This window comes from Caretta caretta, chromosome 10 (genome assembly GCF_965140235.1).
Source record: "Caretta caretta isolate rCarCar2 chromosome 10, rCarCar1.hap1, whole genome shotgun sequence".
Classification (NCBI taxonomy): Eukaryota; Metazoa; Chordata; order Testudines; family Cheloniidae; genus Caretta; species Caretta caretta.
In genome coordinates, this window is record NC_134215.1 from 45,962,517 (window position 1) to 45,977,804 (window position 15,288).

The 15,288-nt window shown below is 53.1% G+C and overlaps 1 protein-coding gene across 1 annotated transcript in view; it reads right to left on the reverse strand.

The window, feature by feature from the left end:
• DUOX2 (dual oxidase 2) overlaps window positions 1–15,288 on the reverse strand; it is a 122,670-nt gene that overhangs the window by 33,238 nt on the left and 74,144 nt on the right. Inside the window, exons 7-10 of the mRNA XM_048867468.2 lie at window positions 6,598–6,708; window positions 5,791–5,874; window positions 4,181–4,345; window positions 1,539–1,726 (exon numbers count right to left, since the gene is read on the reverse strand). Of these exons, the coding sequence (XP_048723425.2) occupies window positions 1,539–1,726; window positions 4,181–4,345; window positions 5,791–5,874; window positions 6,598–6,708 (548 nt within the window). The remainder of the gene's footprint in view (window positions 1–1,538; window positions 1,727–4,180; window positions 4,346–5,790; window positions 5,875–6,597; window positions 6,709–15,288) is intronic.

The following is a 15,288-nucleotide window of genomic DNA, read 5'->3' on the forward strand; positions in this document are numbered from 1 at the left end:
CAACTCTGGCCTCCCAGAAAGTTGCGAGTGACTTGATTTGCCAATCAATTGGATAGTTTTGGGTCAATCTACAGAAATTGATGGGCTTTCTTTTGAAAGAACAAATATTTTGCTCAACGACCCCGAATGCTGACTTTGCCGAGTTGCACCAACAGCCTGGATGCTCCTTTTCGGCGCTGTTTCGTACATGGGGTAAGGTACTGCGGACTGTCTGTCTTCACAGATTTTTTTTTAACAACAACAAAAAATGTGATTCCCCAGCCTTTCTTCGCTGGGCTGTAATGCAGACAGTACCCCATGCTGCATGCCGCCCATCCAGCGGAGCCCTGTTACAGGCTGGGAGCTCTCTGCTCGGAGGTGAGTGGGGAATTTTAGGTTCCTGTTATTTCCTATGAGATGGTGTGATACTGGGAGAACATGGGGAGAGCTTGTCAGTGTCCCTGAGAGGGCTGGGATGAACCCCTTAAACTGAAGTTAGCAGATATGTCCTCCAGGAATCCAGGGCCTAAAACTAGTGAAAGAGCAATTCAGTTTGCAGTTCACAAACAAAGCAGTGCTGTTTAAGTTAGGGTGACCAGACAGCAAATATGAAAAATTGGGACGGGGGGGGGGGAGGTAATAGGAGCCTATATAAGAAAAAGACCCAAAAATTGAGACTGTCCCTATAAAATCGGGATATCTGGTCACCCTAGCTTAAGTGCCAGCAAGAATGAAAAGGCCTTTAAGTGGCGGCATGCCCTCTGCATACTGCACTGAGGGGAGACTTCTGAGCAAGTGCAATTGGATATTAATTAATGAGGAAAGCCTGACAGAGGGTCAGGGCACCTGGCCTATCTGAAGCTTCACACAGAAAGAGCCAAGGGGTATAAATAAAACAGATGCTGCAAGAGAGACTCATCTCTCTTCTTCCTGGCCCAGGTCCATATGCACTGAGTGCTGGAGATACAGGGGTCCAGCTAAGAGCTCAAAGGGCCAGAGAACAAGCTAGATGATGAAAGGAAGGATGGTCCCCTCCAGTGGCTAGGAAGCTAGGAGATCTGAGCTCTCTTCTAGGGGTACTGTGACCTAGGGGAGTTTGCCTCCTGTCTGTAAAATGTCAATTCCCCACCTTGCAGGTGGGGCTTGTGAGGCCTGGCTCACTAATGCTTGTAAAGGGCGCAGCATTCTTATCAGAACCTGCTTATCTTGGTCACTACATTTTCAGCAACGCATTTTCTGTCTAGTCCATGTCATTGCAATGTTTCCTCTCTTGCATCCTGGACTGGTGACCAGTGGGAACTGTGTTGTTCTCAGGTCACTGCGGGCATTAATGTCTTTAATAAATGGGGAGAGTGACTGGCGTCTGAGAGGACGGTGCTGCTGCTCTCTGCTCTCTTGTCCTCTTAATTTCATAAGGCACCTTTATGTCACTGTGCCAGAGACCTGTTGACACATGCGCTGCCTCACCCCAGCCAGTTACAAAATACTCCTGTAAACAACAAATGGAAGAAATAAATACAACCCAAAAAGAAACAAAAAAAGAAATGCTGCCCCTTCACCTGTTCTCGGGGGTTGTTGGGGCTCTGCCCCGTTTCCACAGCCCACTTGCTGCGCTGGAAGGGTAGGACCACGTTTCCAGCATTGTTAGGGTCAAACACGGGGTCTCCCATGGGGATGCGGATGTTTATGAATTGAGCAGGGCAGCCGGGATTCTCCACCGCCAGGATCTCCGAGAGCACATGGAAACCTACGAGAGACCCAAGCAGAGACAGTGACTGGGACAGCTGGGTGGGAGCAGGTTGTCAATTGCACCCCAAGAATAACAGCATTCAACGAGATTCAGGCAAATTCTCCATGGCCCTGCGTAACGACTGCTCTTCCAGCTCAGTCAGAGCAGGTCAGGTGATATGCGGATGTGGGGGGTGGGCTGCACACGGATGGCCATGTTGGACAATGACCCACAGTCTCTCTCTGACTTTGCCACTGGCTTGCTGGCTGACCTTGGGGAAGTCACTTGACGTCTCTGTTCCTCCGTTCCCCAGCTGCAAACAGGAGTGATGATACTTGCCTCTCTCTACAGTGCTTTGAGATCCCTGGGTGGGATGGGCTATGGGGCAGAGTACTGTGAGGAGTGCTGGGCTTTACCCTTCTGTGAGGCTGGGCAGACAAACACATGGCTAGCACAGAGTCCCATAGTCAGCAGGGATTAAATCGGATTAAGCCAGTGGCTGTTCAGAGATCCCAATAGGTTCTGCCTTTCATCAGCCTGATGAAACCTGGTGCCTCACATGACCTTGTTCCTGGCCTGGCCACCCCTTCTCCTCTGAGCCACTCGCTGAGACCTGTCTGAGCCTTGAGGGATTGTGGGGAGCTGTTCTCCAAGCCTGGCGACTGCCTGACATAAGCCAAGTGACGCACAGCAAGCAAGGACAGAAGAGGCATCTGTCCTACAGGCAGGCCCTGAGCTGGAGGTTCACACCCTTCTTTGTTGGGAGCCTTTGAGCTGTCTGGTGTTGGTTGAGGCTCGAGGCAGAGGTGCCACAACCCTGTGAAACAGGCCACTTGTGGGCTAGTCCAGTCTGCATGGCAGCAGGCAGGGCTGGAAATCTCACAGGCTGTTTTAATGCTGGCAGACTGTGCAATGCTCGGGAGGGGAATTTCTGATGTGCTGTGTAAGCACTGACCATCACTATCTCTAGCCAAAAGCAGAGCAAAGGGCCCGGGGAAAGCGGGGGAATTTTGAGGATGTATCCAACCCCGTCCCCTAAACCTTCCAGGGTTCTCCCACTCCTGGGTACTGCAGAGCTGCCCTCAGCCTGGGGATTGTGTCTCGCCTGGGGATTGCATCTCACCAGGATAACAACTTGCCTGCCCACTTCAGAGAGCCTCTAGCTCAGCTGGAGAGATGGGCTGGATGCAGGACTCTCTGGCTGGGTTCTCTGGCCTGTGATCAGAGGAGAGAGTCATGGTCTCTGAGACAAAATTGAACAGAGCACAGAATCCTGGCCAAAGTCTCTGCTAGCAGCCAGCACTGAGCACTGCTGGGACAGGCTCTTGCTGGGATCCACTGCCCAGACAATCGAACAAACACTCAGCAAAATGGTTAATGAATGGGTGAAGTTCTGCGTATGACAGGAATGGGTATTTATTCATGCCTCTTGCAGACAGCAGGGACACTGCTGACTGCCCCAGGCTAGAAGGACTACCCCAGGTGAGCTTGTGTTTGCTTTGCCTTTTGGATCAGTGAGACTAAAGGAAATAATAACTGAACCCCATGTTCTCTTGCTCTTTCTCCTCTGCTGTGCTCGCCCTTTGGCTTCTGGGAAACCTGCTGCCTGTTTGCTCAGCCTGCATGAACATACATAGGGGATTACACTCTCCGAACATGACTCAGACAAATGGAGAAAGCCACCAGTGTGCAGAGCAGGGCCACAGGCCCTGGTGCGAGAGGAGCCCGGATCACACCCTCACCGAGAGGAACGTACTCTGAGAAGCATGAGGGACATGCCCCTCCAGAAAGGGCTGTGGGAACATATCCCAGCCTCAGAGGACAGAGCTGGCCTGGCAAGTCCTGGTGCCCAGGGCTGCAGAACTCCAAATGAGTGGCAGGGGCAGCCGTGTAGCTAAATCACCTGCGCTCCAGTGAAATTCTTACCAGGCAGAGTGTGGAGGGGCAAGAGGAGCCCCAGCTCTGAGTCTCAGAGGCACCCGAACCCTCGCTGAGTTTATAAGCTACACAAGAGTCTGCATCCGATGAAGTGAGCTGTAGCTCACGATAGCTTATGCTCAAATAAATTGGTTTGTCTCTAAGGTGCCACTAGTACTCCTTTACTTTTTGCGAATACAGACTAACACGGCTGCTACTCTGAAACAAGAGTCTGCCGTGGAGTAGGAGCTCCACCTACACCAAGTGTTCATGCATCATTGGTATAAAACTCTGTCTAAAACAACAAGGAAGTTTCCAAACAAAAACCTCATTAAGACAGAGTGACGGGCCACCACCACTCCTCGATGCCTCCCATTCAAATCCTTGTTCCTAACCCCCAGGGCTCAGCCAGGTCTGACGTCTTGGTTCAGAAGTTATAGATTTGAATCTGTCTAACCAAGGGCTTTGTAGGGGAAAGAGCGAGAGGGGCCACAATGATGGGAGTAAAGAAATAGCCCAAGGGCTGTTCCCAGTGCCCTGCCAGCCACCTCTTACCAAAGAAGACACCCAGCACAGTTCTGTTCCTGCTGGAGGCCAGCCTGGAGCTCCCCCGCGCGGCCACGTTGCTCAGGCTCCGAGCGTTGGGCACGTTTGGCTCCTGCACTGGCTGGTACACGCCATCAGCATAGTTAGCTGGCAGGAGACGCAGCAGCTTGGAACCTGGTGGTACAACATCAGTATGTCACTGTGTCCAGCATCCCGAGGACAGATGGGATCCCATGGTTGTGGGCAGCATACAGGGGAAAGGGGGCCCTTGGGGCTGCCCAGAGGGCTAGGGAAATCTGGGCTGGGGGGAGAGTACAAGGTAGCTGGAGCGTTTAGGAACCTGCCTTCCAGAAAACCTAGTGTCTTTGTAAAGGACCGTCAGGGCTGCACTGCTAAACGTTATTGCGGTGTGCTAAACATCCAAATAGACACATTCTTTCTCCTCCACACAATCAGATCCACACAGCATCTCCCCATTCATCGGGGCACAAGGGATGTTTACAAGGGTCAACTACCAGCACGGACCATCCAACCCTGCACCCCCAATAACAGGCCATGCCAGATGTGTCAGAGGAGAACAAACATTTAGACCCAGCAGAGCCATGTCAGCCAGGAGCATGAAAAACCCCCATAACTGACAAAAGACAAAGCCTCCTGCAGATGCAGCTAGCCTGCATAAAAGCCCTTTTTCTGGGAGAGGCTATTCCATTTGGGGAAATGGTAGAAACTATCCTGGGAAAAGCACTCGTTTGCTAGTGCTGGTCTCCTGATCAACGCTAGCAGCAAGCCCTTGCCAGTGGAAACGAGGCCAAAGTAAACAACGTTCCGCAAGCTCCACCAGCTTGAGTTTCTGGAGGGATTGCAGGTGGGATTTTTAAAAGCACCTAAGGGAGTTTGGTGCCAGCACCCTTTGAAAGTCAAAAGAAGACACATGCATAAGGGAGTTTGGCGCCAACACCTACTGAAAGTCAATGGAAGCTGGGTACCTAAGGGAGTTTGGGGCCAGCACCTATTGAAAGTCCACGGAAGCTGGATACCTAAAGGAGTTTGGTGCCAGCACATATTAAAATTCAGTGGAAGCCGGGTGCCTAACTCCCTTAGATGCTTTTGAAAATCCTCCCTGAAGGCGCAGCCCCGTTGAGGACCTGATCAAAGCCCACTGCAATCAATGGAAAGACTCGGGGCTTTGGCTCTGGCCAGCGGAGTGGGGGCTGCCTGCCCTGGAGGTGACCAAGGTACAGATGACAGTAGCAAGGCCTGCATCTGAATGTGAAGGTTGCAACCTCTCAGCCAAGCGCAGGTGGCAGAAGCCATACGCTGCTGTATTACAATCACCTCAAAGGACCTGGGGATCCAACAAGAGTCCTGAGCGATACCCAGGAGCAACTAATGGTAGGCAAACCCCCTCTGCCACCTCCTCTGGATGCCCCAAGCCACCATCTTCAGCTCAGGCAGGTCTGGACTGAGCTTTAGCCTCCTGGTCCCCATCAGGCCCCAGTTTTAAATCAACAGTTCTGCCCAGAGGCAGGACAAGCCAGGTCATCTACTCTGACCAAAGACGTCAAAGCTGCTGGCCTGGCCTTGCTGCCAGCACTGGCCTCCCATGCTCCCGCACTCACCTGCAGAGCCGCGGCTGTGGTGCAGGAGGTTGTTGTACCAGCCGTCATAGCGCTGGACTTCCCAGTGAATGTTCTCTTGAGCACCTGTGAAGACACCAGACCCCAGGGCCATATTCAGCTGGGATGGCATGTAGCGTGAGTGGCAGCTGTTATAGGGGAGAGGGGGACTGAACCCAGGGAACAGGATGCAGGTTTGGTTTGTACAGCCACAGTTGGAGAAAACTGACAGCAATGTCTCCTGAGATTTTAAACAAAACATTGAGAGGGGCCCTGGATCAGTGTGCTGGTAGCCCAGCCTGCCAAAGGGTCGCTAAGGCAACACCTCACTGCCAGCAAGGAGAACATGCTTCCCAGCGGGGCAAGATAACTCCCTCTGCTACACAAGGAACACTGGATTTCTGTGTCATGGGACTTTTACCTCTCTCAGAGTGAGGGGCCGGACTGCCTCCCAGCCAATCAGACCCCAGGGCTGCGAGTGAACTGAACAGCAAAATGATATTACTGACCAATCAAAGCCAAGGGGCCATACCAACATGTCCCACTCCCTGCATAGGGAACAGCAGTGTGCATGGCTTGCCCACAGAGTAGTAGTCACAGCAAACAACAGAGCCAGGGCATCCACCCCACAATCACATGCCAGGACACACCCTTATCTCAGCACCTCTCCTCCTCCCCCAAGAGACGTGGCCTTGGGCGGTAGATTCTTTGTAATCAAAGAAGCCCAAACGGAAGTGAGAAAACATGGGGCATTCCAATATGTCAGTAACCACAGATGGGGGGTGATGGAAGCAAGGTAATGGTACTTACCCACTGCGCCCCACATCCCAGAAAGGAGCCACCCAACCAAGGCCAGGATCCAAGTCTTAGTCCTGGCCATGACGGTCATACTTTTCCTGGGAGACCCTCCCACTGATGCCTCTGAAAACAGAGAGGAAAGCAGGTGAATTGGAGCCCCACAAAGAATTTTTAAACCTCTGAAGGCCTTGGTGTCTCGCAGAGTGCAGGGGGCCAGAGAATGATGCTGTAGCTTGCTGGTTAGAGTATGCACACAGGATGTGGGAGACCCAGGATTCAATCCCCTGGCTCCAATAAAGTTTTAATTATTTATCCACAGAGGAACAGGAGAGACTGAGGCAGCCCCATGTCAGAATATCCCATCACCTAGTGGTTAGGGCACTCAGCTGGGAGATGCCTGTTCAAATCCCTTCTCCCCATCAGGCAGAGGGGGGACGTGAACTGGGGGGGTCTCCCACATCCCAGGTGGGTGACCAACCCACTAGGCTTAAAAGTTATGAGAGAGATGCACCTCCTCACATAACATGCCTTAGGTGCTTAACTCCAAAGGGCTTCCCAACCGTGAATCTCTAGGAAGGATGGACGCCTCCCTGCAGCCTAGACTTAGGTACCCATCTCTGAGACAGGACAGGACTTAGTATGCACTCCTCTCGCTGCCAGCTTCCATTGGCTAGCTTAGGTGGCTCCCCTAACATGCTAGATTGGAGTCAGTACTTGAAATCATCCAACCAGTTTAACACTTGTTCTGCTTCTGAGGCAGAAATCTTAAGGGTGGAGACCAGCAGTCTGCAAAGGCATCTTGCCTATGTATTTCTATAGTGTACCTGTCCATAAGGCACAGTTCTGAATAGCAGGTCTGCACATCAGGGGAAAGCGGTTGCAGAGTTCACGTTTGCTGTGCACGTCCAGCAAATAGTAGCATGGTGGGTCTGCTTCCAAAGTTATTTTCACCTGCTCTGTGGAAGGACGCCCTCAATGCACTGCCTCGGCAAGAAGTCACATTGTTTGGATAAACCGTTTTCTGGACATAGTTTCTGACAAAGATTACACAATCATCTTTTCCCACATTCCAGGCCTAAGTGACACTCCAGGTGTATCACGGTTTTTACATAGAGGCTAATGGAACGCATGTATTGTACCTGAGTTTTAGAAACCCCTCAACCTGGACCATAATCTTTATCAGTTCAGTTTTGCATCTGCAGTTAATGATACCGGAAACTTTTCTCCTATTATTAGCAGCAAACACAAATTATAGCATGTGCACCTCTAACTCCAATGTAGTAGTTTAAGATCTAAATGCTAGCATCTGCGCCCACAAAACCAGATACCATCTCCAGGCCCTCAGTTTGCCTGGAAGAGGAGATACACACTCTAAACCCCATTATTTTTGTTGCCCTTTGAATACATGATGCCATTACAGGTGGTTTGAGACACTGTAAACAAATGTTCCTTTGCTGATGAGAAATAATACTGTATAAATCTCCTCTCAGCTGATCTCAGAGCCATACGTTAGCAAGTATTATTACAAGCAAACCACTTCATTGGCTTTTGAAAGAAAGTTACTTCTTCATGACATATAGATTTAAGATTGAACTACTACTGAAAGATTCCTCTACCTTGAAAAGCACACTACAGCGAAAACAGAATGGCGACATCGCCTTTCGGTTGCAAGCAGTATGGCTATGTATGCATATGAGTATGTGTTTATCAGCTGACAGAATAGTTGCTAGAGGAAAGAGTTACAACCAAATTTTCAAAAATTGCCAGCTGGGTGTAACATTAACTCAGACAGCTCCAATACAACTAGTGCTGTGAATCCCTACTACAGCATTATCCGTAGCACCAGTAGAAAGAGACACTCACAAATGGCTACTTCTCACAAGCAGAAAACCGTAGATCCAGACTGTAACAGGATCTGGGCTGGTATGAAATGAACAGGAAATTTCCACTCCTGGTCCAGTTTAAAGAAATATAAGATAAACAGCAGAGAAAGATGGAATGTTATGCAAGGAAAATTATTAGAAGCTAGCCAACAGGGGGAGTGTCCAGTCATATATTTCTGCAAAGAGAGAGAGAGACTCTAGTCTCTACCAGCAAGGCATTTATACTATGCTCTTCCTGCCATGGCATTAGCCAATGCACTCTCCATTCAGGTCACATACTTCACATACTTCTCCTCTGTACGTAAATGTGATGAGCTGGGCACATGCCTCAGGGATGGGTTAGGGTTAGGGTTAGGGTTGTTAAGTTTTTCATTCTCTCAGGGGTAATACTTAGCTCTTATACAGCACTTTTCATCAGTAGCTCTCAAAGCACTTTATAAAAGAGAAGGAGTATTTGTGGCAGACTAACATGGCTGCCACTCTGAAACCTTTATAAAAGAGGTTGCTATTGTTAGCCACATTTTACAGATGTGGAAACTGAGGCACAGAGAGTAGAAGTGACTTGCTCGTGGGCACCCAGCAAGTCAGCGGCAAAGTCAGGAATAGAGTCCAGATCTCCTGCACCCAAGTTCAATGCTCCATCCTCTATAGCACATGAGCAACTAATGGATTTATCTTAACATTCCCTCCATGAAATAGGGAAGTGCTATCCCCAGTTTATAGCTGGGGACCAGAGACACATGGTAAATTATGTGATTGACCCATGGTCCCACAGGAATCAAACCAAATGCACTGTCCAATAGCCCATCCTTCCTCCCTTTCCCCGTCCCTTCATTGTCTCAGAAAGGTTTTGCTCTCATGCAGAGTTCCAGCCGACATGAGTTTTGAAAGTTCTTTTGTTCTTGTCTTCTGGTGCAGCCTGGGGGATTTGTACTAGGCCTGTGAAGCAGGGAGGCTGACCCTGTACATCTGGGATTCTCATCTCTCCATGGCCTGGCCCGGAGGATCCACCCAGCCTCTATCAACTGACCAAGACTGTGGGGAGTATTCAACAGGGACCAAGATCCCAAAATCCTCATGGGGAGCAATTAACCAAAATTATTTTGGTGGCTCCCGTGTTCCACTTCCTTGCCTGTCCTTTTGGGAACTCTCCATATTATCCATTCACAGGGCTGGTGCAACCACTAGGTGGACTAGGCGGTCACCTAGGGCGCCAAGTGGTTGGGGGCTGCCAAAAGCGCACTCTGGGGAGGCGGTGGAGCAGAGGTGAGCTGGGACAGAGAGGTGCGGGGAGGGCCACCTGCAGCAAGTAACGGCGGGGGGGTGGCGCACAGGGGAACCGCTCCCCACCCCAGCTCACCTCTGCTCCGCCTCCTCATCTAAGCACGCCACCCCGCTCTGCTTCTCTCCCTCCCAGGCTTGCATGCCAAAGAGCTGATAGGCGCCACAAGCCTGGGAGGCGGGACAAGCGGTGTCGGCGTGCTCGGGGAGGAGGCGGAGCAGAGGTGAGCTGGGGCAAGGAGTTGCCGCATGGCTCCCCGGGCCGATGGGAGTTGCTGCACGGCTCCCCGAGGGGAGAGGGGGCGGTGGGGAGCTGCTGCAGGGAGGCCGCCTCAGGGCGGGGGGAGGGGGGGGTGCAAGGTGGAAGTTTCACCTAGGGTGCAAAACATCCTTGCACCGGCCCTGTCCATTCAGCATGTCTATCCCACCAAGTTCTAGCTAGGACTCTGGGACTCAGGCCTGCCAAGAGGACCTTCTGCACCTGAATCATGTGGTCTCCTGGGGGTGGTGCTCCTTGAGCCTGGGAGTCTATTTCCCATGCGTGGCCACCTAGCGCTCCAACCAACCTGTGCGGCAGTTTGTTGCTTTGATGTCTACTCATCTGAGGGCTGATTTGCCCGATTTCCTGGATGTATTCGTTCTGAACCAGGCCAGTGTTCTCTCCCAGCACCATGGAGAAAGAGCAAGCACGTTGGTGCTGGTGAGCTCAAGCATAGCTCGCGAAATGCAGGCCAGCCCCTGGCATGCCAAACAAATGCCTTGCATTATGGCATCTAGCAGCTCTCTGACCTGTTTACTGAACCACTCCTGAAAACACTGGGCTTTGACTGGGGAACCAGTTTGCAGACTTAGGCAGGCTCCACAAGCCCTGGAAGCCCCACAGGGAGTTTGCAAGGTTTGAAACCCCTCCTCTACTGTGGTGAGAGGGAGGATGTGCTGGGAGGTAAACAATAGACAGGGGATCTAGTCTCAGTTCTGCCCCAGGGAAGGTCACTCACTCTCTGTGTCTCAGATCCCTGCTGGCACATTCAAAAAGCCAGCTCTGCCCTGTCCAGCAATGGGGTTTGATCCTGCTCCTCTGCCCACACCCCACTATAGCTCTGAGCTTCCCCACCCCATGAAAACAGGGAACCCTGGTTCTGCCAGAGCCAAGCCCTGGTCCTTGCCTCCTGCTAGGAGTCTGGGTGTGGGACTCCTTGGTTCCCTTGATGTCTCCAAAGGCTCCAGGCCCTTCATCAAATCGTCCAGTGAATCCTATCCAAAACCGCAGGACCCTAGCAAACACTTCAGCAACTGCACTTCAGATAAGAGTGATGCAAACAAACCCTCAACGCCAAAGAAGGGCTTCCAGGAGGAATTGGCAAGGAGTCAAGGACAAGCGCCCTCCACGGCTGAGCTGCTGTGTATTGAAAAGGGAGGGGAGGGACTAGCTTCCCCAAACACTCACCCCCCTGTGTAGGAACCCTGGAGGCTGACGGGGGCTGCTCCCAAGTACCCCAGAAAGTCTCTCTGCTCAGTTAATCAGAGCTGCGCAGCACAGGGTACTGGACAGCTCCGGGAAGCTGGTCTCAGCCCCGGCACTGATGTAAAGTGCCCTGTTTTTTTCAAAAGATTAAACGCTGCAGAATGCCGGCTTGCGGCTGCTTTAGGGATTCTGAACCTTGCAGCACATTCAGTCCCCCCCGGCCCCCGATTACATTTCCAAGACCCAGCTTCTCAATGGGCCCCTTGCCTTTAGCAGCGCCCAGTCAATCCGGCTGGGTGAGAAACCGTCTGGGGCCAGACGGTGCTCAGGGCTGGCTGGCAGGGGATGGGGTGGATGGGATTTAGCCCCGTCTCCGGGCAGGCCAGGGCTTGCTGTCCCTGTGGCCGGAGGGGGTCTGGGACCCCGGGAGTATGAAGAGAACTAAACCCACGGGGGCTCGGTAGCCCCACAGGGCGGTTGTACGTGCCGAGGAGGCAGATTCCCATCGCCTGGATCCGGACCGCCTCGCTGCGCGGAATGGCTGGGGGCGGCGGGGGGGTATCCGGGAAACAGCCTGCGGACGGGGAGCAGGCTCCTGGCGAGCCCTGGCGAACAGGCGCTGGGGCCCTGGTCTGACTCCCCGCCTCCCTCTGGCCAGGGCACAGCCAGCAGCTGGGATGCCCAGCACAGCCCTGCCCGGGGACAGCTGGCGGAAGCAAAGGGGACAGAATGTGCAGGGGAGCCCAGGTGCCCAGCCAAGGGCCAGGGAAAGGAGGCTCCCGTCCCGAGGGGGCCTCGGTCCTGTGTCCTGGCCTCGGCGAGGGAAATAAAGAGCCAGCCAGCCCCACGCGCGGCTCCCCACGGAGGCTAGAGCCGGGGATTCGGCCCCTCCCCAGAGCAGAGACCCTCCCGCCCAGCTCCTCCAGCAGCGCCCTGAGCCCTGCGCAAGGGGCCTTGGCTGGGAGAACGAAGAGTCCCCGTGGCCAAGATTTCACTGGCGGGGAGGGGGCAGAGCTCCCGGTGGGGGGGCTGCGCCTGGCGCTCCGCCTTCGGTCTGGGCACTTCCAAAGCGCGGAGCGACCCGCGTTGGGGAGGTGGGCTGCGCAACGGCTGTGCCGGGCTCCACCTGCCCTGGCCAGGCGGCTCCAGGACTGCTGGCGGCGGGCGCAGGCCGGCTCTCCCCAGGGACGCCACCTGCCCGCGGCAGGGCCCTCTCCCCCGCACAGCTGGGCTCCCACAGCGCACCTCAATAATCAATCAATTGCAAATTAGCAAAGAGGAAGCAAATCCTGCCCCTTGTCAAGGCAACCCCCCCTCATCGCTCCGAATGCGCGCCCCTGGACCAGGTGGTAGCAAGTTCCGACGGGTAACCCAAAAGGCCGCATTTGCGCGGCGGAAGCCGCTACTGGTAGCAAAATTGGAGGGATGCTGCTTCTGCCGCCGCAGCTCCCACGTGTGAACCGATCGGGGGCGCGGCGCCCCCCAGCGGCGCCCTGCGAGCACCGCGCCGCTAGCGCCCGGTCCGACCCGCAGCAGGTGCATCCTGCGGCACCTCCCGACCCCAGGGCCCCGGCCCCAAGAGGGCGGCGCACTCACTTGGACCGCGGGTGCTCCTGGTGTGCGGTGCCTTCCTGCCTGGCCGGCTCTGGGCAGAGTGGGGCTGGGCGGCTCGCGCGCCAAGGAGGAAGAGCTGGGGGGCGGGGCCCAGCTGCCTTATTTGCATAGTCACCGGCCCCCGGAGTCGGGCGGGCACCCCGGGGTGAGTCGGGCGGGCACCCCGGGATGGGGCGGGCGGGCTATAAGAGAGCAGCCCGCGGGCTACTGCTAGCACTGCTGGACCCTGAGCGCTGCCCTGCCGGACAGGTAAGCGAGGGGCAGGCGCCCACCCTGGGCTGGGGCTCCAAGCAGCAGGGAGATGCTCCACCCTGCTAGCGCATTTCTGCCTGGAGCAGGCTGCAAGGGGGAAGCTAAACACTCCGGGCTTCTGGGGACTGGCTGTGTCCCCTCTTGAAGATCCCTGGGGACATGACCCACAGCCCCTTTACCTGACCCCGCTCCCAGGGGACGTGTGGGTGCAAGAGCCGTGAAGCCAAATCCGAGCTGACTCCCCCTCCTCCTCCAGACAGGGCATTGGCTATCCCCTGAGAAGCCCTTGGCGGCCGGGTGGGATCTCATCACTTGCCTTTCCCGTCTGGGGCACCCCAGAGCCAGCCGAAACACCCGCTTGTAGCCCCGAGAGAAATTGCCAAGGGAGAATTTTCGTGGGACACTTTTTGCAGGGGAGCTGGGAAACAAACCGGACTGTCCGGGTGGCGGGATTCGGAGCGAAATGTTGGTTCCGATTCAGTTTTCAACAGCCCCTCCCCTCAAAATACCAGGGTTTGATTTTCATTCCCCTTCCCGCTTGCTCCCCCTTGATTCCTTTTGCCGCTGAATGGCTTAGGATGACCCCGTGCCAGCCAACTTTGCTTTCTTTTCTTTTCTCACTCTAACTTTTATAAGTCCCTTCTTCACCTTTTGAATACTGTCGGAGCCGCAGAATTCACAAGTTTCATTTTTTTACAGCTCTGCGATCTTTCCCCAGCCTTTTGAAAAGTTTCAGGGGAGAAAAAGAAAAAGAGGAAAAACGAACCCCCCCAGGTCTAGAAATCCTGGATCCAACCCCAGAGAGGGTGAAACCTCGCCCCTGCTAGAATTTTGAAAGCTCAAAGAATTTTCAGTTTTCAAAAAGTGAACTTTCCATCCGGAATGAAGCCCGATGAAAATGGTTGTTTGGCTTTGAAATTTCTCATTGAGAAATAATATTTTTATATATAAACCCCCCTTTTCATCAGGAGACATTTTCAGTCCAAATGCAGCGACTTGTAACGGCCGAATAGTTTCTCAGGGGAAATCTCGGCAACGAGGCAGGGGCTGCTGTTTTTTTAACTGAAAAAATTATCTCGCATGATGAGGCTGGGGCCGGTGCGTTGGGTCCAGCGCAGATCCCTGCCCAGAGCGGGGCATTTCTGCGCAATCCAGAGAATGCCCGGCTGCCGCTCGACGATTAAAGTTTGACACCGTCTGATCAGCGTACCGGGCTTTTCTCAGCACCTCAGAGCTGCCTGAGCGGTTTAACCAGAACCTGATTCCCGAATTCACACTTACCCTGCGAGTTACCCCACTGGAGTCCTTGCTTGAGAAGGCGGGTGGGTTCTAACTCAGGGCTTGTCTACACGGGGGAATCGACCGGAAAAGCTCTCCTGGAATCATTGCTCCGGAATAAATGTGATTTTATTCCCGAATAATTACTCCGCTTTCGAAATGCGTTAATTATTCTGGAATAAAGTGACTTCTCCTCCGGAGAAGAGAGGTCCTACATGGGAGATATTGTGGAGTAGCTTATTCCACAGTAGCTATTGCGGTCAATTTCTCTGTGTAGACAAACCCAAACACACGGAGAGATTCCAATCTAGCGCACATTACTATTTAATTTATTTATTTATATTGTATTGTATATATATTTAGCATACGCTAAATTCCTTATTATAAAGCTCAGAGTTCTTGTCAGGTGTTTATTCGACTGAGTTTAGGTTCCCTTGCTCTGCCCCTTCTAACCGTCACCTATTTTCAGTGAGTTGTAATATTCCGAAACTTTCCTCTTTGGGGCTGAACCGTCCCGGAATCTTCCCGGAAGAATGCAACGATTTTTTGCTGGAAAGTTTGAGCAAAATCAGTTTCGCTATTTCTGAGAAAGAGGAGAGTGACAAACAGCCTGGACTATCCATGAGATAGAAATACCCTTTTTAAATCTGTATATTTTCTAAAGAAATCACATAACAATCTTAAGAAATAATCAAACTGGACAGAACAGCCCCGGCTGCCATGAATGCTGATGGCAGAAATGTATCTAAATCTCCTAGGCAGCTTTGGAAAATGCCAGCCAATACTCCTGTGCTCCAGCCAGTCGAGGGTGGGGAGGAGAGCTGGGAACTCCGAGCCAAATCCTGACTCTGCCAATTGCTCCCTCTTTGACCTTGGGCAACACCTCTCACCCTTTGGCGTGCATACAGGATTTCTGCTCTGCCAGGCTGG